The 21309-nt window shown below is 43.9% G+C and overlaps 2 protein-coding genes across 3 annotated transcripts in view; both read right to left on the reverse strand.

The window, feature by feature from the left end:
- ST6GALNAC6 (ST6 N-acetylgalactosaminide alpha-2,6-sialyltransferase 6) overlaps window positions 1-2805 on the reverse strand; it is a 36542-nt gene extending 33737 nt beyond the window's left edge. Inside the window, exon 1 of the mRNA XM_072124179.1 lies at window positions 656-2805. Coding sequence (XP_071980280.1) covers window positions 656-811 — 156 coding nt within the window. The 5' untranslated portion in view covers window positions 812-2805. The remainder of the gene's footprint in view (window positions 1-655) is intronic.
- A 3806-nt stretch (window positions 2806-6611) lies between these two features.
- ST6GALNAC4 (ST6 N-acetylgalactosaminide alpha-2,6-sialyltransferase 4) lies at window positions 6612-16734 on the reverse strand. Of its 2 annotated transcripts, XM_072124182.1 has the most exons (6): window positions 16516-16732; window positions 15610-15650; window positions 13881-14030; window positions 12900-13309; window positions 11404-11511; window positions 6612-8405 (listed from the first exon to the last, which is right to left on the reverse strand). In XM_072124182.1, the coding sequence occupies exons 2-6, from the start codon at window positions 15619-15621 to the stop codon at window positions 8219-8221; spliced, it is 867 nt and encodes a 288-aa protein (XP_071980283.1). In that variant the 5' UTR covers window positions 15622-15650; window positions 16516-16732; the 3' UTR covers window positions 6612-8218. The 2 variants fall into 2 exon arrangements, with proteins under 2 accessions (XP_071980283.1, XP_071980284.1); XM_072124183.1 differs by lacking the exon at window positions 13881-14030 and having other exon boundaries at window positions 16516-16734.
- Window positions 16735-21309: the final 4575 nt, after the last annotated feature.

Consider the following 21309-nt stretch of genomic DNA (forward strand, 5'->3'; position numbering starts at 1 on the left):
GTCTGGCAAACTCTGTGCCTGGGAGACAAGCCAGTGTGCCCACAGAGAGGCCTTCGAGTGCCATCTCTGGCACCAGTGCCATAGGTTCGCCACCACTGCCCTAAATCATGGCTCCTTCAGACCCCAGAACAGTCATATAAGTCACTTCCCTAAATCAAGCCCAGAACTGGACCCCCTAAACACCCCAAAGTTCAGATCCCAGATAAATCATTCAGATCATAGATAAGACTCTGTAATTAATTCAGAACCGATAATGCTATCTTAAATAGCAGATCTCTAGACCCAAACCATTAATTCCATCCTGGAAGAGATTTCTAAGCAGGACCCCTGACCAGTCCTCTAAGTCTGCCCCTAAATCTCACCTAAACAGAGTAAAATGATATTAGTTAGTAGGACAATCCCTTACAGCTACAAGGCTATTGGCAGACGGTATTTATATGGAAATGAATAATACATTTTCTCAGGTTTTCAACATAAACTGACCACTAGGTGGCTCCGTTCAGCAGTTTGTTTTTTATTGGTTGTATTTGTTATACACACACATTATGGTCGTTTTTCATATTTACAAGGTGCATTAGGATTGAGAATAAACTCGACAAAATAGTTTTGCATTAGAAAAAGCAACATAATGGACCTGAATAAGAAAATTACTCACCCGGTGTTCCGGTACAAAGGTGCGTGTACGTATTCTGTGATTACTGCTCGCTCCAAAAGGATAGATAATAGGTCCAAAAATTGTTTTTATTACATAAAAGCTGTGGTGCAAAACTAGGAGTAGCAGGTAAGAAGCAGAAGTTACACTTCCTCTCATTGTGCTTCCAATATGTAGTCTGGGCTCCTTTGGGTGTGGCTATGAGCATTTGTGGCATAGCATCACAGGAAACTTGGCACAGAGAATCATTTAAATGAATCCACCCAAAATAATAAAAAAAAAACTTCTTTAATAATTATTATTAAAAAGCATTGCCCTTATCCCTTAGGCTCCGTTCTCATGTTCAGTTTTTCAGATGCAGTTTTTGAGGCCATAAGTTGGCGTGGATTATAATGAGTGAGAACACATGATTTGATGTTACTCCTCCTCCTTTTTCACTACGATTTGGTCTGGTTTGGGCATCAAAAACTGCATGCGAAAAACTGAATATGGGAACACAGTCTCAATGGCTCCTTTCCATGGCTGCAATCTTAAAAAAAATCAGTTTAGTAAACTTATACTGGCAACTTTTGGATCTGGCATAGTAAATTTTACTTGCATTGCCCTGCTTCCATTTTCCTGATTGACAGGCATCGCTGTTAGGACATGCTGCTCTGTAGAACATTGAGAGACAGCTATGTTACATCATTGGTGATTTTGTCTTGTGACCATGGTGATGTAATTTAAGGTCCTGCTACATTTGCAACGTCTACCCCATGTATCTATCTGATCACATGAAATCACAGCAGCCTCAATGGAAGATAGGGATGAGTATAAGTCCATGGAGGCTGCTGTGTTTTCATGAGATCAGATACATACATGGGGAAGACGTTACAAATGTAACTTGGTAAAGGACCTTAGATGACATAACCCTGGTACATAACATTTAGTACTGAATGCTGGAAAGAGGAATGGGAAATGGGGAGGAGTAGATGGGAGGGGCTGGCTGAGCAGGACACGCCCCATCTGATGCCAGGTAATATAAGTTGATTTATGGGGATGTAATTGAAACTATTTTTAGCGAAAAATAAGGGTGCCAGTTAATAGGGCTCTATGGGAACCTGTCACTAGCTGTATTTGTGAAAATGTGGTGACAGGTTCCCTTTAAATTCAATATAGAAATATTTTAATAGATGAAAAACACCTAGACCTTTATCAGCCTTTTTGGGATATACATTTATGCATGGATAAAGGTTTTATTTTCACATGAGAAATAATTTTTCACCAGATGCCAAGTTTTCTGAGATCCTGGGATGTGTAGGACATAATATAATAACATAATACGAGTGCCCACACATCTATGAAAGGCAAAGATTCATAACAATACAAATAAAAAATAATAGATCTCACGCGAGCAGAGGGCTGCCCCACCTATACCGTGGCCTCCTCAGGGGGGATCCTTACATCAGGGATTTGGCGCTTCTCATCGGGCGATTGGAAACCGGCTAAACTTTTAGTTACAAAGGACATAGAATCATTGTATAGGATGATGTCTCATGAGATTGGGGTGTCAGCCGTGGCCTAATTTGTCTGACAAATAATTTGGGCAGAAAGCATGATGCATATATTTAGGAATTTTTGTGCTATGATACAACTATATCCTGTTTAACCGGTACCAGCAGGTGTCCTGCACCGCGATGGGGGCACGCCTACTATGTAAACCTATTTTTGGGACATGGGTGTACCCATCCCGGAGATATCAAACCCTTGTGAGTAAATTATATAACTACATAGACTACATTGTGTTTCTTTGGCAGGGCACCAAACATGGGGCATAGCGGAACAATAACATTGTCAAATCTCAAGAACAATGGTGGAATTTCTGGATCTGAAATTGGTAAAACAAGGTAATAAGATTGATACTAGAAGAAGATGGCTACAAGTAATAACAGATATAAGATTAAAAAACATTAATACAGTATTTTTCGGACTATAAGGCGCACCGGAGTATAAGGCGCACCATCAATAAATGCCTGCTAAAATGTCAAGGTTCATATATAAGGCGCACCTGATTATAAGGATGAATGACCAGCAGGTGGCAGACCTGTGCACAGTTCTAAGCAGCTGTTGTCTGTGAGTACGGTTCATATATAAGGCGCACTGAACTATAAGGTGCACCTTTTGATTTCTGAGAAAATCAAAGACTTACCGAAAAATACAGTAAGTCTTTCTTGTTTCATGGACTCTTGGATGCAAGATACGGGAAATCTAATGACTGCTGCACACACAAAAAATGATGAGCTTTACCTTTTAATAATAAAACATCAGTCATTTATGTAACAGAAACCACACTTAAATATTTGAGCATCGTCCACAGGTAAAAGGCACATAAAATGTCAGAATACTGGAATCCAAGTCGTGACATTAATACAACATAAAAGCTACAAAACATATAAACAATAAAAGCAATAAAACCATCTTGGAGATAAAACATGATTGTATAGTTACCAAAGTAACAAGATCTGTCACTTCCAGAAACAGTTTATTGGAATTCCAATTTGTGTGGATATGACTGACACACGTGATGACATGTACATGGCCGGTATACTGACACACGTGATGACATGTACATGGCCGGTATACTGACACACGTGATGACATGTACATGGCCGGTATACTGACACACGTGATGACATGTACATGGCCGGTATACTGACACACGTGATGACATGTACATGGCCGGTATACTGACACACGTGATGACATGTACATGGCCGGTATACTGACACACGTGATGACATGTACATGGCCGGTATACTGACACACGTGATCGACATGTACATGGCCGGTATACTGACACACGTGATCGACATGTACATGGCCGGTATACTGACACACGTGATCGACATGTACATGGCCGGTATACTGACACACGTGATGACATGTACATGGCCGGTATACTGACACACGTGATGACATGTACATGGCCGGTATACTGACACACGTGATGACATGTACATGGCCGGTATACTGACACACGTGATGACATGTACATGGCCGGTATACTGACACACGTGATGACATGTACATGGCCGGTATACTGACACACGTGATGACATGTACATGGCCGGTATACTGACACACGTGATGACATGTACATGGCCGGTGGTATACTGACATGTAATATCAGAAGTGACTGGCAAATACTGATAATATTTAGAAGTCACCCATCTATTGTCACTATGAGGTGATTTTCTGTGCAGTATGGAGTGTATATAAGGGAGGTTGACACTATTCTGAAAGTTGGCACTATATATACATATATATGTAAATATAGTAAACCTCAGCAACTAGTTTTTTTACAACATTTTTGCATCAAAAATGCATGGTTATGCTGTAAAACCCAGAAAATGTGCAGTTTTAACATCTAGAAGAAATGTTGTATCAAACATTTGCAAACATCTGTTGATATATATATAGAGAGAGAAAATGGCACATGGGACATGTAATCACAGGTAAATACTGAATATAAATATAGATGTATGGTTTACAAATACCTTCATTCATTTTCAATTGATCAGTTAATTTTTAAAATTGGAAACTGTCAGCAAGCAGGTTATACAAAACACTGATACTGTACTTGGTCCTGATTCATATCGCTGTGTGGAGCATTTACAATTCTCAGAAAACTTTGATTTGTCATATTTCTGGCACGTTTATGGCACAGATGAGTGATCTGGAGACTCATAGGGGGTCATTTACTAAGGGCCCGATTCGCGTTTTGCCGATGAGTTATCCGAAAATTTCCGTTCTGCGCCGATTTTCCCTGAATTGCCCGGGATTGTGGCGCATCGGTGCCGGTATGCACGTGCCGGAAATGGGGGGGTGGACGGTGGACGTACGAAAACCTGACGGATTCAGAAAAAACGCCGCATTTTTTTAAAAAAAAGTGTCGCTGGACACACGCTTACCTGCACCCGGCCTGGCTTGGTGAAGTTCAGTGCATTCCGATGAACTTCAGCACAGCAGCGACACCTGGTGGACGTCGGAGGAACTACCTTAGTGAATACCGGCCGGACCCTAATCCTCAGCAGAGAACCTTCCCCGACAGCACAGACCTACAATGCGTCACATGTAGCGTACAGCACGTGTGTTGTGTGAACACAGTCTAAGGCTATATTCACACTGCCGTTGCCCGCCCGTACCGTACCATAGCGGGCAACGGCAGTGCACGGGGAGAGGAGGAGGAGGTGAGCGCAGCTCACCCCCGCCCCTCTCCATAGCAACCTATGGCGCACGGCGCCGTATTATGGGAAAAGATAGGACAGGTCCTATCTCTTTCCCGGGTACCGCTCCCGTAGGGTGCCGTGCGCCCATAGAAGTGTATGGGGGACGTATATCGGCCGTATATACGTCCCCCATACGTTAGTGTGAATGTAGCCTTAGGCTGCATTTACACATTCAAATTTTTGAATGCAATTTTTTTTTTCCGTAGCCTGAAATGTGGAAAAGCACCTTTCTATACGTTACACTCCCACCAACACCTACGCCTATTGTTGGCCTCATAAACTGCATGCACAAACCTGAGCTTGTAATTACACCCCAACTATCGTAATTACAGCCTTCTGCTCTCACAGTACTTGGTGACAGTTTCGTTTGCAACCTAAGCAATATAAAACACAGTAAAAATAAGTAAAAAATGACAAATTATACAAATATGTTATATTTTACATAGGTTTGGACTAGATCCAATGGGGCACATTTACTAAGGGTCCGAACGTCGGGTTTCACGATTATTTCCGTTTTGCACCGAATTTCCCCGGGTTTTTGGTGCACGCGATCGGATTTTGGCGCATAGACGCCGGCTTGCATGCGACAGAAATCGGGGGACGTGGCCGTCGGACAACCTGACTGATTTGGACAAACCGCAGAATTTAAAAACAGAATTGTGTCGAAAGATCAGCACTTACATACACTAGGAAGAAGAAGGTGAACTCCGGCGGACCTCGGCGCAGACGCGACAGATGCAGGAACTCGGGCGCACGATCTTAGTGAATCGCGGCAGCTCCGAATCCTCGTCGGACAACGCACCGTGGGATCGCGACAGGACCGGGTCAGTAAATCTGCCCCAATGTGTTCTGTCTGAGTTTTCCACTCCTTGCTTTACTGTAACAGACTTATACTCGCACGAGTGCAGTCACCTCCCCGAACAGGGTCGTTCTTGGCACCAGTGGAGGTTCTAGAATCCAGAACCCCTATTAAATACATTTTTAGGAAATGTTTTACTTAACCCTTAAGGTTAGGCTGCATCTTGCTTGTCCATGATGAGCGGCATCAGTACATCGGGGTTAAAATTCCATAATTGTCAACAGCAAAAAAATTCGGGAAAAATATTGATTGTTAAATTGGTGACTTGTTCACTTTAAAAAAAAAATCCACTGAGGAGTCTGACACGTGATATAATAAACCTTAACTCTATCTAATAAGATCTGTCTAATGTCAGGACATGTCATCGTGTTATCGTCATCTACTTACAAAATGGGTTTTTATAAAATCAGTGCACGGAGAAGCGTCAAGATGCTGTATCCATAGCAACCGCCACTTTAATGACCTGGAACGGCAGAGACGAGAAACAAAGAAGCCGCGTTCTTGATGTCATTACTCCTAATGTGCTATAGACAATACATCCGAGGAGGCTTGTAAAAACCTGCGTAGATGGTTCTATAGAGCCCTATGATATGATACACAGCGCTGTCTTACAAAAGGGCGGGACTTTGCAGGAAGAGGTGTGGCTTAGAGGAAATTAGTTATGTTTTAAAGAGAACCTGCCACACAGGTCCTTATGGACTGATGGTTTAGTGTCCCAAATTATCCTTTAGAAAGTCTCCAGGTGACTGGTTCTTGCCTGGTTCTGGTGCTCCTCATACTACAACAAAGTGGGGGTGCAGTGCTCTGAGGCTTTGGGAGCACAAGAGATGGCTCAGATGCGCCTCATCTGACCAATCTCTAGCTAAGTATTGATTTTTTTTTTTTTTTTTGGATAGTGGTCACAAAGGGGGATTTGGGACAGTAAACCACGAGTCCAAATCACCCTGACAGGTCCTCTTGCAACTTCGGAAGTTATCCCCAATCCACAGCATAGCACCGCGAGGGTCCGACAGCAGGGACCCCCACTGTTATGAGAATGGACCCCCCATCAATCTGAAAAACGAGAGTTCCGCTCTCAAGTGGAGTGTCGTGTTTATTATGCGTCTTGCCGCTCCATTCAACTCTTTGAGAGCAGCCACAGATTGCTGAGCACAGCGCTGAGCTATCTATATTACTCACTTAGACAATGAATGGAAGTGCTGGAGACCTACCCATACTACTGAATGGAACAGCAGGACCACCCACAGATTTATGGATTGTTCCAAAAGAGACTCCATACCGGGAACAGAAACCTATAAGAGAGAATATGCAGGGTTGGCATCAGCCGACCTGTACTCTGAGGAAGTCAGAAAACTTTTCTAACGAAGATAGAAAGTACCAGGAACGGCAACGTGTTACCCTTGCAATATCTCATTCCTAAATTCGATCTCTACGCCCCATAATACGAGGGCTGTAATAATTTGGCAAGGACTTGGTAAATGTAAAACCTGCCGCAGTTGCAGAATCACTGATAAGAGTTTACAGATCTAATTTCTGGTGTACCCTGAAAACTAGATAAAATTGTGAATTATGGAGTGTGAAAAAAATGCAATATATTGGGGCTTCTCACGTTCTATAGAGTGTCCTGAGGGTGCGACACTTGCATTCAGTAATGTGACCGCAACCTTCGTTTTATGGCAATCATCTGGCACTTTATCTGGCAAAGTCTTAGTCCTTGTCCTGTCTGCTGGTGTCAGCAGCTAGCGCCACACGCTGGTGGTTACTGGGATCAGCTTATCTAATCCCCCCTTTAAGAAAAACCGAGAAATGTCAGCAAATATTACACTGTAGTATCCCCTTAGCTGCATTTTGTTCTCCAATGCTGTAACACTGTATAGCAAATTCTCCAGTATCTGTAATAACTAGACATAACTTGCCGTACAGTTGGGAAGGAGTTAAAATAAATTGCTGCACTAATGAGCTGCTGTAGTTATACCTAGAGAGGAGTAACTTATGTCTCTCCACCTGGTGGTATTCCTGGGTATTGCATGTACTCACACCTCGAATAACACTGTCACCACATAGATAATACTGCTCAATAGTCCCCTACAGAATACCGTATAACGCAGGTAGGTGCACGCCGCAGCAGCACAGTAGCATCTGTAAGCGGCCTTACCAGAACACTACAAACTGCTACTTAATGTACGTGCACCCGCTTGCTTCACCCTGGGCCTCTTGTAAATGTCCTAAAATAGTCATATAAAAGTATAAGAACAGATGTGCAGGTCTCTCTGAAGAGGGTAAGATTGTCATAATACTTCTCTCTGTGATTCCAGAAAACATCAGAGCTCACAGGAGCTGCAGGACGGCAAAACCCTAGATCGGCATTACCTGCTTTCTTTAAAAAAAAATGACTTAAAAATTGCTGTGCGTGGTATAAAAGGGAGGCCGCCTCCAACCTCAGGCCTCCCAGGATGGGTGCTTAAAATAGATCCGTTTTCTGCGGGCCCAGCGGGAGAAGACTGCCTTCTCGGTGATGAAGCGGTGGGCGCCCCGCGACGCTCTCTCATGCATCATGTAAGTTGTACATTCATCCAGGCGGCCCTTCTCATAATAGTGGTAAGGCACCGGAGGTTGCGTGCGATCCCTGCAGGGAGAGAGGGGATTATATAAGGTGCATGTTCTCGCTGAATGGAAGACATGGGGGGCCACTACAACAACCACTAGCACTCTGTGGGGGTACAGAAAGCCCTTTCCCTTTCTACCTCTTAAATTAAAAAAAATTTACCATCAAAATCACACATGATAAACCAGGAGCATTTACTTATAAATCCAGGCACTGTGACCAGGGCTGTGGAGTAGGTGAAGGGAACCCGTCACCAGGGACCTCATTTTCACAAAAGACAGGTTACAGAAGCCCATTACACCTGCAGTGCAAATCTGCCTTCTCTAAGCATTTGCATTACAATATAATTGTGAATTATAACTAACGTTGCCCCCTGACAGAATCCATTGTGTAGTCCTAGGGGTTGGGCTTTGGTTTGGATGCATTTCAAAAAACAACATGTGACCTTTGTGATCCTGTACAGCTCCCCCCCCCCCCCCCTGATGTCAGCTCACCCCGCTGTGAGCTCTGTGAAGGAGCAGGAGGGAGGAGCTGTACAGGAGTACAAAGGTGGGGGCTGAGAGCTGATCAGTCTACAGCACAGACAGTATGTTATTATACTGTAATGCAGATGCTTAGAGAAGGCAGAAAGGCATATTTGCAATCCAGCTGTAATGGGTTTCTGTAACCTGCCTTTAGTGAAAATGAGGTCCCTGGTGACCTTTAAGCCAAACCTCCGACTTTTAAGCCAAACTTTCACTCCAGCTCCACCAAAATGGTCACCGACTCCACAGTCATGTTTTCCTGGTCCCTCTAGCAGTGCATGTTGGCATTCCTTCCCAGTGTTTTATTCCTCTGATATATAACAGAGAAGCTCCACTCCTGAGCATGTACATAAAGTACACAAAGGTGCACAAGCTGTACTGATAGGCCACATGCAGCCTGTCAAGCCATGAGTTGCGGTCTGCACCCTGCTGACTGTCCATTGGACATTTCCATAACTGATGTAGCAATTCGTGCAGCTGCAAATTTCTCAATACTACTGGGTCCTCTACTGTGTGCTCTGGGTCCTGACTGCCGACACTGGTTGTATACTTCAAGGTCAGGACCCAGAGTAGAATCTGCAGGAGAGGACCCAAGAGCGGTAAGTACTTGTCACGAGTACCTCTACTACTCCTTGTGCATTTCTACTTAGGGTCCTGATGCTGCCGCATAGAACCAGCGCAGGACACAGAGTAGAGAGGCACATGGAGGAGAGAAGTAGCTGCAGTGTGTGTGTGGTGCAGGGAGGAGAGAAGAAGCTGCAGTGTGTGTGTGGTGCAGGGAGGAGAGAAGAAGCTGCAGTGTGTGTGTGGTGCAGGGAGGAGAGAAGAAGCTGCAGTGTGTGTGTGGTGCAGGGAGGAGAGAAGAAGCTGCAGTGTGTGTGTGGTGCAGGGAGGAGAGAAGAAGCTGCAGTGTGTGTGTGGTGCAGGGAGGAGAGAAGAAGCTGCAGCGCGTGTGTGGTGCAGGGAGGAGAGAAGAAGCTGCAGTGCGTGTGTGGTGCAGGGAGGAGAGAAGAAGCTGCAGTGCGTGTGTGGTGCAGGGAGGAGAGAAGAAGCTGCAGTGCGTGTGTGGTGCAGGGAGGAGAGAAGAAGCTGCAGTGCGTGTGTGGTGCAGGGAGGAGAGAAGAAGCTGCAGTGCGTGTGTGGTGCAGGGAGGAGAGAAGAAGCTGCAGTGCGTGTGTGGTGCAGGGAGGAGAGAAGAAGCTGCAGTGCGTGTGTGGTGCAGGGAGGAGAGAAGAAGCTGCAGTGCGTGGTGCAGGGAGGAGAGAAGAAGCTGCAGTGTGTGGTGCACGGAGGAGAGAAGAAGCTGCAGTGTGTGTGTGGTGCAGGGAGGAGAGAAGAAGCTGCAGTGTGTGGTGCACGGAGGAGAGAAGAAGCTGCAGTGTGTGTGTGGTGCAGGGAGGAGAGAAGAAGCTGCAGTGTGTGTGTGGTGCAGGGAGGAGAGAAGAAGCTGCAGTGTGTGTGTGGTGCAGGGAGGAGAGAAGAAGCTGCAGTGTGTGTGTGGTGCAGGGAGGAGAGAAGAAGCTGCAGTGTGTGTGTGGTGCAGGGAGGAGAGAAGAAGCTGCAGGGTGTGTGGTGCAGGGAGGAGAGAAGAAGCTGCAGTGCGTGGTGCAGGGAGGAGAGAAGAAGCTGCTCTGAGGATCTCCAGTAATATTATCTACTACAGGGTCTCCAGTATGTGTCTGCCCTGCGGGTCTCCAGTATTTTAAGCCTGCTATGTGGTCTCCTGTACTATTATTATCTGCTCTGATTTGGTTTCTAGGGTAGTATTTTGTGCTGTACTGTCGTTTTTGGTGCATCTAGGGTGCCAGTTACTGATGCGCCCTCTAAAGTTGAGCATTATGACAATATGGCCCTTGGACCAATAATTGTTACTCACCCCGGATATAAAATCCTTAGATCAGGAATAGAACAGACATTTAATGGACATTTCAATTTTAATAATTTATTATATGTTTGTGCAGTTGGTCCATTTTATCACTACTCCGACTCCACCCAAATTGTCACCGACTCCACAGAACCTGACTGTGGTAATCTTCTTGTATTTGTTATCCATGGCCTCCTTCCTTCTAAAAGCAACATCTAAAATGATGCTAATGAGCCTAAAAGGCTCTGGGGAGTATTACAAGAGCCTCTCCATACTGCAGCTTCACAGGCTGCGCAAGGAGCACTTCCCCCTCCAACTATGTGGTTGAAAATACCTCTGCTGCAGTAACATTACATCAGGCAGAGGTGGGGAGGGGAAGAAAGTGTAACAGCCTGTGAATCTGCAGCACAGAGGGGCTTTTGTAACAGTCCCCATAGCCCTTCTGGCTCATTGGCTTAATTTTACAAGATTATTTTAGAATGAAGGAGGCCATGTATAAAAAATGTAAGTCACAGTGCCCGGATCTCTATGTCCCTGGTTATTCATGATGTATTTTGATGGTAGATTTCCTTTAGTACTGTGGTGCTCTATTCTTTAGCAGTACATTGACTATATCAGATTGTCTCCTTACCTGCAGTAACTCTCGCTGACCATCCCATATACCGAGACCTCCTCACACAGCTCCATGGCCAGGATCATAGTGAACCAGCCGGTGCTAAGAAACGTACCAGACTTGGCTCTGCGGGCACAAAAAGAGGTAAGAGGTCTCAATAAATAGCATAGGAATAGCAATAGGAGAATAGGACTGCCGCCATTACCTACATTCTGATGGCTCATACAGAGGGTATTCTCATATTAAAGGAGTATTCCCGTTTCAGAAAATCAATGTTTTTTGTGATAAAAAGTTATACAATTTTCCAATATACTTTCTGTACCAATTTCTCACGGTTTTCTAGATCTCTGCTTGCTGTCATTCTAAACAAATTATTTCAACATGGGGAGAGAAAAAGAACTGGACCGCACATCCACACATCACACAACGATCTACTGCCGCTAGGCTACATTATGTAACCAACTCGAGGTTCTTAGTTACATTTTGATCAAATTGTATAAGCGCACCAACCACTTCACGGTGACCTCTTTATGGTGGGTCCCTACGCTATTATGTGCGGCATCACATGGTGTCCACCACCGCCGCAGCACAGCGCCGGCAGGGACCAAGACCCGGTTGCCCCCCAGTGCCTATACTGGCAGATATAGCCCCCATAGCCCCCACAGAAATCTGACCAGGGTCACACAGGTGCACAACTCGTTAGTAGCACAGAGGGTAATCAGCACTAACGAGCTGTGCACCTGTGTGACCGTGGTCAGATTTCTGTCCACTAGAAGTAAACATATAATTTCTATAGAAGCAAAGCAAGCAGAGATCTAGAAAACCGTGAGGAATTGATTCATAAACTTTTTATAATCCAAATAATAACATTAATTTTCTGAAATGGGAATAACCCTTTAACTCGTTAACGCTCCATGATTTTAAATAAGTTATACCCGGCGTTGGACACCATAACATAAAATAGTGCCCAAATGGCATCAGAAGACGGTGAGACAAAACTTTTTTTTTCCTCATACACAGGGTTTTAATTTTTAAAAATGTATCAAAACACAACAAAAACCTGTTAGATTTAGAATCCCCAGAATACAATACGTAAAAAAAAACAAGCTCACAAGAAAATGTTGCACTGATTTCATAGCATTTAGAATTTTTTTTCCCAGTACACGCCATGAAATAATAAATACCATCACAAAGAAGTATGAAAAAAAAAGTATGAAAATTGAACGGAAAAAGGCTGTGTCCTTAAAGGAAACCTACCACTTGAAATGGCAGGTGTAAGAAGAAGCTGGTGCTCTGTGTTTTCTTCTTAAACCTGCCATTTCAAGTGGTAGGTTTCCTTTAAGAGGTCAAAGATGGAACATACCATTACTTTGTGATCAGTGGGGTCTATCATCTGGGATCCCATGATGATGCAGCACTGGTTTAGCACTATGTCCCCTTTTTCGCTCCTGACTACCTGGCAGTGCAGGGCACTGCCTCACATTACATGTATACCAAGATAGGTGAGCACCTACCTGTCCTTGCCTGTCTCATTCTGGAAGACCTGGTCGCAGTGCGCCATCATATTCTGTGTAAGCGCGTAGATGTTAACGCCAGGAAACTTGCTCTTAGCTTGTAGCAAGGCGCGATACGTGATCCCCTGGTCAATGTCCATCTGTTTGGGTGGTCCCCAAATCACATACACAGTGTCTTGAGACTGCTGGAAGAAGTAGGTCTGGTTGCGTAGCAGGTGAGGTACACTGGTATGTGACACGACCCTCAGGGTGCTACGACTCCCGACATCTGACTCGTAGCCAACAGTAGGAGCCGTATTCATGCGCAGGACACACTCAGCCTGGTCAATCTGTGGCCCCAGGCCAGAACCAAGCATCTGCCCGGAGCTGGACACCACGGCACAAGTGTTACAGGGATTCCTCACCAGGGGCTTTAGGATACAAAAAAGGACAATGGTACAAAATTACAGAAGGAAATAAAGTGTAACATGCTGGCAGGGCGCTGTAATTGATATTGTTTGAATAATGAAAAATTATACACATGTCCAGTATACTTTCTGTATAAATTCACCATGGTTTTCTAGATCTCTGCTTGTTGTCATTATATAGAAAGTGTCATTGTTTATTTCCAGTGGACAGAAATCTGTCCATGGTCACGTCTCATTATATCACACAGCTCTGATTACTCTCTATGATACTAACGAGCCGTGCACCTGTGTGACCATGGTCATGTTTCTATCCACTGGAAGTAAACAATGAAGCTTCCTATAGAAAAAAAGCAAGCAGAGATCTAGAAAACTGAGGAATTGATACAGGAAGTATATTGGAAAATTGTGTCATTTTATTGTCATGCAAACTATAACATTCCTTTGTCAATGTGGAAATACCGCTTAAGGCTACATTCACGCGGCCGACGTATATACGCCGTATATACGTCCCCCGTAGACGGCAATGGGCCAATGGCCGATTTATCAGTGATAAATCCCCCCATATGTCTCTCACCTCTCCGTCTGGTAGTCGGCTGTAACCCGGGAGCTGCAGTACATGAGGTAGTAGAGATGGACGACGTTCTGCTGGTTCCCTGACGTTTGCCTTAATCCAGCACAACCAGAGAATGACGCAGAGCAGGAGACTTGCCACACACACCCGACCCTGTCATCACAAAGACTGTATTCTATACATGCAACGTCTTTTACATCTACATAAAGGACACCTACCATCAGTTTTACTAATGTTAAATGTCTCCTACTAAGAAGTTATAACTCTTTACTGTAATTATGCTAATTAGCCCTCATCTTTTGATTTATTCAAATATTTAATATTATTGTAAGAGGGGAGTGAATAAATTAAAAGACGAGGCACGCTGCGGTGCTCTGCTAAGGTAGCCGGAGAGCCCCAGGGTAATTACCTTAATTTTTATAACTCTATGGGGGAGATTTATCAAGCTGCCTACGAATAAGATTGTGCTTTGTTTCCCTTGGCAACCAATTACAGCTCAGCTTTCATTTTACCAGTGCTCAGGAATATTTTAAAGGGGGGCTGTAAGTGGTTGCTGTGGGCAACTAAGCACATTCTTACTTTTAGGCAACTATACGCCGCAATTGCGCCATATAGAGTTGTAATAATAAAAGAAATCTGTTCCTCAGGAACTATTAAGTAGGACACGTATACCACTAGTAAAACTGATAGTAGGCGCCCTTCTTCGTGAGCAAGGTCATTGATGCCTGAATGTCTAGGTCAAAACAACTTTACATATCAAAACCATTTTACTTTGTTTTCTTGCATGACATGTGAGACCTTTAACTTGATAGGATAGTTTTATTAATTACATATATTTTCTTTATAAAATTTGCTATTAATTGACTACAAATGTAGAAAAAAGGGTTTTATTTTGTCATTTTTCCAATTAAATTTTTACTTCTTTACTTCTGGAATTCTGCAAACTGCCGCTTCTTCTACGTTGTACCCTCAGCTGACAGGCTGGATGGGGGTGCACTTCAAACACCTATATCTCCTGAACCAATTCTGGTGTCCCTCCTAAAGATTAAAGGAGAATCTCTCCTTTTAATATGATATAAGGATTGTGTATGGATGTGTCACAGAACTGTAGATATCCACTCTTAAAGTTACAATCGGACATCTCAGGAATAGAAAGCTGTATATTAAAAAAAATCACTTTTTTACTACAACTTTAAGAGTGAATATCTCTGGTTCTATATCATATTATAGGAGATTCTCCTGTTTAATATGGCCCCAGATTTGTGTTTCGAGGTGCTATGGATCAGGAGGTATAGCCCTTTGAAGTTTTCCACTGTCATGACGTATACAGGCGGTCCCCTACTTAAGAACACTCGACTTACATACGACCCCTAGTTACAAACGGACCTCTGGATATTGGTAATTAATTTATTTACAGTCATGAAGGGGTTTAGGTCTCCCCACACACTGATCAGAGAGGATGTGGAAAGATGATAATAATATAACTTGGGATAACCCCTTTAAGGGAAAAGCCACATAATTGCATATATAACCTCAATGCCCAACTAGACCCATAGAAGCCCAAAGCTTTAGCAGTCATTTAGCATCAGCAATAATGAGGATCTCTTAAAGGGGTTCTCTGGGATGGGCACTGCTGCTGACCTATATATTAAAAAATCTCAGACAACCCCTTTAAGTATAAATGACACTTGTGGATAATCTTTGTAATAATTCAGCAATATGATTTACTTACTAAAATCTTCATGTTTCATCAGATAAGGAGACTCCAAGGGCCTGCAACAAGAACGAACAGGACCGGTCAGCGACTGTAGCACCCACACGTGTATAATACAGGGATAAAAGGTCATAAGGTTATATGATAAATACCCATAAAGAAGTATAAGAGCGAGCATCTGGATATAGACCTGGCACTGCTCTGCCCTCCGCTCTCATCTGGGCAGTAATCAGAGACGGCGGGTATCGGTGCACTTCCAGCTCGGGCTACACAGTAATGTGATACAATGATCCCAAAATTACATCTAGTCACTGTCAATGTGTGAGTGCAAACCCCAATATTATACAGTGCCACCAAATATTCATAAAGTATATGAATCCCTTTACTAGTCAGAGCCATTGTAGAGAGTAGCCCTAGAGAAGCGTCTATGCCCGGGCATTACCTACTGCCCGCTTACTATGCCAGTCTGTACCTCGCCCTCGCCTAAGGACATGTTCACATGAAACATATGCAGATTTTCCGTCACGTCATTTTAGCTAATTTTAAGGCAACCTCCCACAAATTTAATCAAATTACAACATAAAATCTGCATTAAAAGTTATTATTTTTAACCTGGAATTACTGAAGATGTGTAATGGACATGAGCCATAGGGAGCTGGGGGATAAGTGGCACAGATACTAATGTGCCACCACTTATGTCCAGGACCACATAGGACAAGGCCCAGTTTTGTGTGCCCTGTGATGGGGGCACAGATATGACATAACACAGCTATACTTATCATAAAGGAGCCCTCTAAATGTCCATAGAGAAGGGGCACAGGGCACTATAACCCATGTAGGCAGCGGTGCCATGCAGTATGGCATGCCCACCCCGAGAACCGTATTACATCCTCCCTGCGGTAACGCAGCGTCTGCATGACTCACCTCCCCGGTGCCCGCCGCATGGGTCACCCCGGGCCGGGTGTGCCTGGCATGGGATGAGCAGATAACACAGTCCGAGGCCTGAAGGGGAGGCCTCCTCGCCCCGGATAAGGAAGCCTCAGTCCCGCCCCATAGACACTGCAGGGGGCGACGTGACCAGGGCCTCCATCCTGTGCCCTGGGGGGAGATGGCGGCGGCCCGGCATGTACTAGTGATAGTGACGTCACATCACACCGTATACTGCAGCCTCCTCCTGCTAATATGGGGGACAACTGCTTACATAGCAATCCCTTATGTGTATTACAAGTAATAGAGACTATGGAGGGGCCTATAGAGGGAAGGAATACCTGAGCTGGCACCATATTTACCCACCGTGGGCAGACCTATGTTATGTCGTCTGTTATGGGCACAAATATTCAGACCTGTAAATGATACTGCAGTATAACTTCCATTGAATTTAATTAAACATGAATCCTTTATTCTAGAAATAGCGCCACGTGTGACTACAGGATGTATGTGGTATTGCTGGTCATTACTTGAATGGAGCTGAGCTGCAATACCAGATATAACACATAGTAGGCAGATGCCGCACTGGTCTGTAAGACAGTAGCTATCCTGGGTAGGCCCTTTAAAGGAATTGTACCATGTTTGATTGTAATCCACTGGATAAGAGTCAACAATCTGATTGTGTGGGGGTCCGAATGGGGAGAGCCGAAGATCATGAGCATCTGAACTCTGAGAGGGGATTAATTGAACAATCATTTTGATCCCTGCCACATGTATCTTAACCTGTATGCGGATTCCCTCTATTCGGACCGTTATTCTCAGTATTTAGGGTCTATAGATGATTTGTATGGTATCTGGTTATTGCCAAAATATTCATTAAAAACACAGACTTGTGTATTGACTACAATGGTAAATGCAGTTTGTTAAGGGTTCATTCACACTGCAGTGTCCTGCTTCATGGACCGACCACAGTGCAGAGAACGGGACTCTTAGTGATACCGTATATGATACAAGGAGTCCCTGCTTCCCTGTGCAAGAGCAGCGCAGAATTGTAATCAGGATAACAGCAGGGAAGCAGGGACTCCTTGTATCATATATCACTATGATGCTCGGAGTTCCGTCCTCTGCACTGTGGTCGTGAAAACTCCCAAGTGCTTGGCCCGGGATTCACTGCCTGATACACTTGACCGTGGCTGCCATAATTGGGATAATTTTTAGGGATAAATTTTTCAAACTTCTTTGACTTTCATAGAAATGAAGAATGCGGTGTGGCTGATGCAACTCAGATATTGTGGACACCAGATGGCACAGGGGTTGGAGACCCTTCTTTTGGATATGGAGGGAGTACCAGATGTATGACTGTAGAGACATATAACTTGTACTTATATGGATATGTTGTTCATTTCTGTAGTGGGAATACCCCTTTAAAATCAGAAGATGGGGCTGGTTGCACAGGATGGATGCAGTAGGACACGGTTACCAAGAAGAGATATGATCGGAAGGCAAAAACCTGGAAGAGATGACCTCAAGAAGCTTATGGGTCAGTGGATGGGATAACAAATTTAGAGGGTCTGAAAAAGTAAGATCCCCTTGTAAAAATAGTTATTTGCCATAAAGTCTGCCTCTTTCCTGACTATTGGGGTCACCAGGAGACAGTGGGCACATTTACTTACCTGTCCTCCCTTTGACGCCGCCAATCCGGAATGTCCGATGAGGATTCGGAGCTGCCGCAATTCACTAAGATCGCGCGTCCAATTTCCTTCATGTGTCGCTTCCGCCCTCAGGTCCGCCGGAGTTCACCTTCTTCTTCCCGGTGCATGTGAGTGCTGATCTTGCGACACAATTTTGAAAATGAAATTCCGCAGTTTGTCCGAATCAGTCAGTGTGTCCAACAGCCACGCCCCCCGATTTGTGTCGCATGAAAGCCGGCGCCGACGCGCCACAATCCGATCGCGTGCGGCAAAAACCCGGGGCAAATCAGAAAACTTTGCAAAACTCGGCAGAAATGCGTCCGATGGACCCTTAGTAAATGTGCCACAGTGTGATCAGGGAAATCTATTAGGAAATTGCATTTGTTGCAGAAAAATGCATCTCTAACAAGTGGCCAGTAGATGGCAGTAGTAGCTTGGGAATCATTTTTGCAAAATGTCTGCAAAAGTTTCAAGTTCCCATTATGGAGAGATACATGGAGACCAAAAGAAGAGAGAGCAGCGAGACCTTGAAGGCTCTCTGACATCTCGCTGACATTACTGAAGGGATTGACGCTAATATGTGTGAGATGAATATTCAGACCAAGGATACAATGATTATTTTACCTTTATTTTAGGAGCCATTAGTGTTAGTATATGTCACAGGTACAATTCTTTTTTATTAGGACAATCGGGCGGTATCCAAATCCTTGGATTAAGGGGCTCCATATAGGGATATGTAAGTGAAGTAGATGACTTACACTTAGCACTCATACACATACACTTCTGATGACATCACATCCAGTGGTGACATCATACATGATGCTTCATTACATCATTGCTCCTTTGTACTGATCCTTGTGTTGCTCTTTTTGTAGGTATTTCTTCAATCTAAAGAATATAAATGGTAAGTCAGAGGCTACCCCATGCACTCCATGCGGGGTAGCACTGGCATTACACAGCAGCTTCATTTTCTGCATCCTAAATTTTGTGCCTAATCTGGTGCATTTCCGTGACCATAGGTTAATCTCTAGTTCCCTTATGACACACATTTTTATAACCCATCCATGGTTGCCCCAGGGGCGTATTTCAACTATATCGGGTTCTGTGTCCATATAGACCACCATTGCCCTCTATGTGTCTGACCTCACTACATGCTTGTGCCCAGTGGTAAAGCAACCATGGAAATTCTGCTGAAATTCTGGCAACTATAACATAACCCCTGTACTTGTTACTGTACAATGTTTCCTACAGGGATCACGACATAAAGCTGAGAGCCCAGAAAAGTAATGGAAGACGTGAAGTGTTCCAGATGTTCATGGCACCTATTATAGAGGAAAGATATGCCTCAGGCTGTCTGGACTCCATGTGACCTTGTGATAAGGGACAAGATGGCATTATGTAACTCTACAGCAGTGATTCCTAGAAACCCCCTGAAATAACCCCTATATCTCATCAATAGGGCCGAGGTGTGGGTAAAGCATTTCATAATTTTCATAAAGTCCTACAAGACTTGCAACTTATTATAATAGCACCAGAGGAACCAATTATAGCATTAGATCGGCGGAGACCGCTTTCCCATCCATCTTTTGTTTAAAGGGGTCAGTCCTAAAGATTGTTCTGCGGACCTGTGACATACTGCTCATTAGTCAGTGACCTTTCTATGGCTCATTAGTCAGTGAACTTTCTATGGCTCAGTCTCTTTCAATTAAATAGAATTGAGATGTAATACTAGGCTTAGCCACCACACAATGAGTGGCGCTGTTTATGGTATACAAAGAAGAGGCCACAGCGTTTGCTTGAACACCTAAGTCCCTTCAATTAGATGCCTTATATTAATGACCAGGGATTGTTCTTCAATATTGTAGAAAATACAATAGGTATTGTAGAAAAAAACCCTTTTAAAGTGACTTCTTAAAAATATACTTGATAGTTGTATCAAAATATCCAGAGGATTAGGGATAACTACATTTCATTGTAAGACCCTCACTGATCTGCAGGTTATCCCTATGTTGTGTAATGGGGATCATTTTAAGTCATTTTAGTCTATTGGAGGAAATGTGCACAGAATATATGTACTCGGGGGTCCTGAGGGGGGCGCTCTAATAAGTCTGTAAAGGGTTTGTTTAAAATTATCCCTGGAAATAAGTGGGAATGTCCCTTTTTTACTTTGATTTACAAGATTAAATAACATGGGATATATTCATTAATTATACAAATTCAACACATCAACATTATATCATATTCTAAGTGCGTCAATGGATCATTAAAAAAACTAATTTTAAAGCCAAGTTTCCGCAGCTATTCCAACCCCCGCTGCAAACCTCAATTACACCGTATATTACACATGAAGATTTGGGTTTCCCATATCCTTTTGTTTCCATTTTCTCTTCTCTTGTACATGCAGATTCTTCTCCCAAAGCTCCAGCAAAGGTGGAACGATGTCTTTACATTTTTGCATTGTCAGTTTTATTGGTATAAACAAACCTTAAAGGGCATAAACATAGTGGGGCACATTTACTTATCCGGTCCCTGCACGATCCCCGATCCGGAATAACCAACGAGGAAGAACTCTGCTGCGATTCATGAAGATCGCGCACCAGATTTCCTGCATGTGTCGCTTCCCCGCTGAGGTCCTGGTGCTTGTAAGTGCTTGGCTTGCGACACAAATTCAAATGTTAAATACCGCGCATATTCCAAATCCATCCCCCCCCGCGTGAAAGCCATCGCGATTGCGACACAAAATGATCGCCTGCGACACAATCCCCGAAAAGTCCGGAAAACCGACAAAAATGCGGCCGCGGGACCCTTAGTAAATAAGCCCCAATGAAGTATATTAACTCCCTTATTTACTACTTGAATAGAGTTTTTAGGTTCAATTGGTATTCATACCCCCAAAATGATCTGTATTCTCCCAACAACCTCCGACCCGTTCCAGTGAAGCTTTGGGCATCGCCATGTCATACATATGAAATCTGCAGTGTTCAGTTCACAGCGTTTTATGGATTTATTCTACATTTTGGGTGTATAAATGCATGAAAAGCAGCTGACATGGTAGCCTAACATATCATATTCCTTGCTTCTTTCCATTCTTCTTCAGTGT

The sequence above is a fragment of the Engystomops pustulosus genome, chromosome 9 (genome assembly GCF_040894005.1).
Source record: "Engystomops pustulosus chromosome 9, aEngPut4.maternal, whole genome shotgun sequence".
In the NCBI taxonomy this organism is placed as follows: Eukaryota; Metazoa; Chordata; class Amphibia; order Anura; family Leptodactylidae; genus Engystomops; species Engystomops pustulosus.

Excerpts from the sequence above, each read along its gene's own strand:
- ST6GALNAC4 (XM_072124182.1), bottom strand. Across the intron at positions 11,512-12,899 it reads AATGAGACAGGCAAGGACAG|AGCCAAGTCTGGTACGTTTC; the intron begins GTAGGTGCTCAC and ends TTGTGCCCGCAG. Across the intron at positions 8,406-11,403 it reads GTCAGCGAGAGTTACTGCAG|GGATCGCACGCAACCTCCGG; the intron begins GTAAGGAGACAA and ends CTCTCCCTGCAG.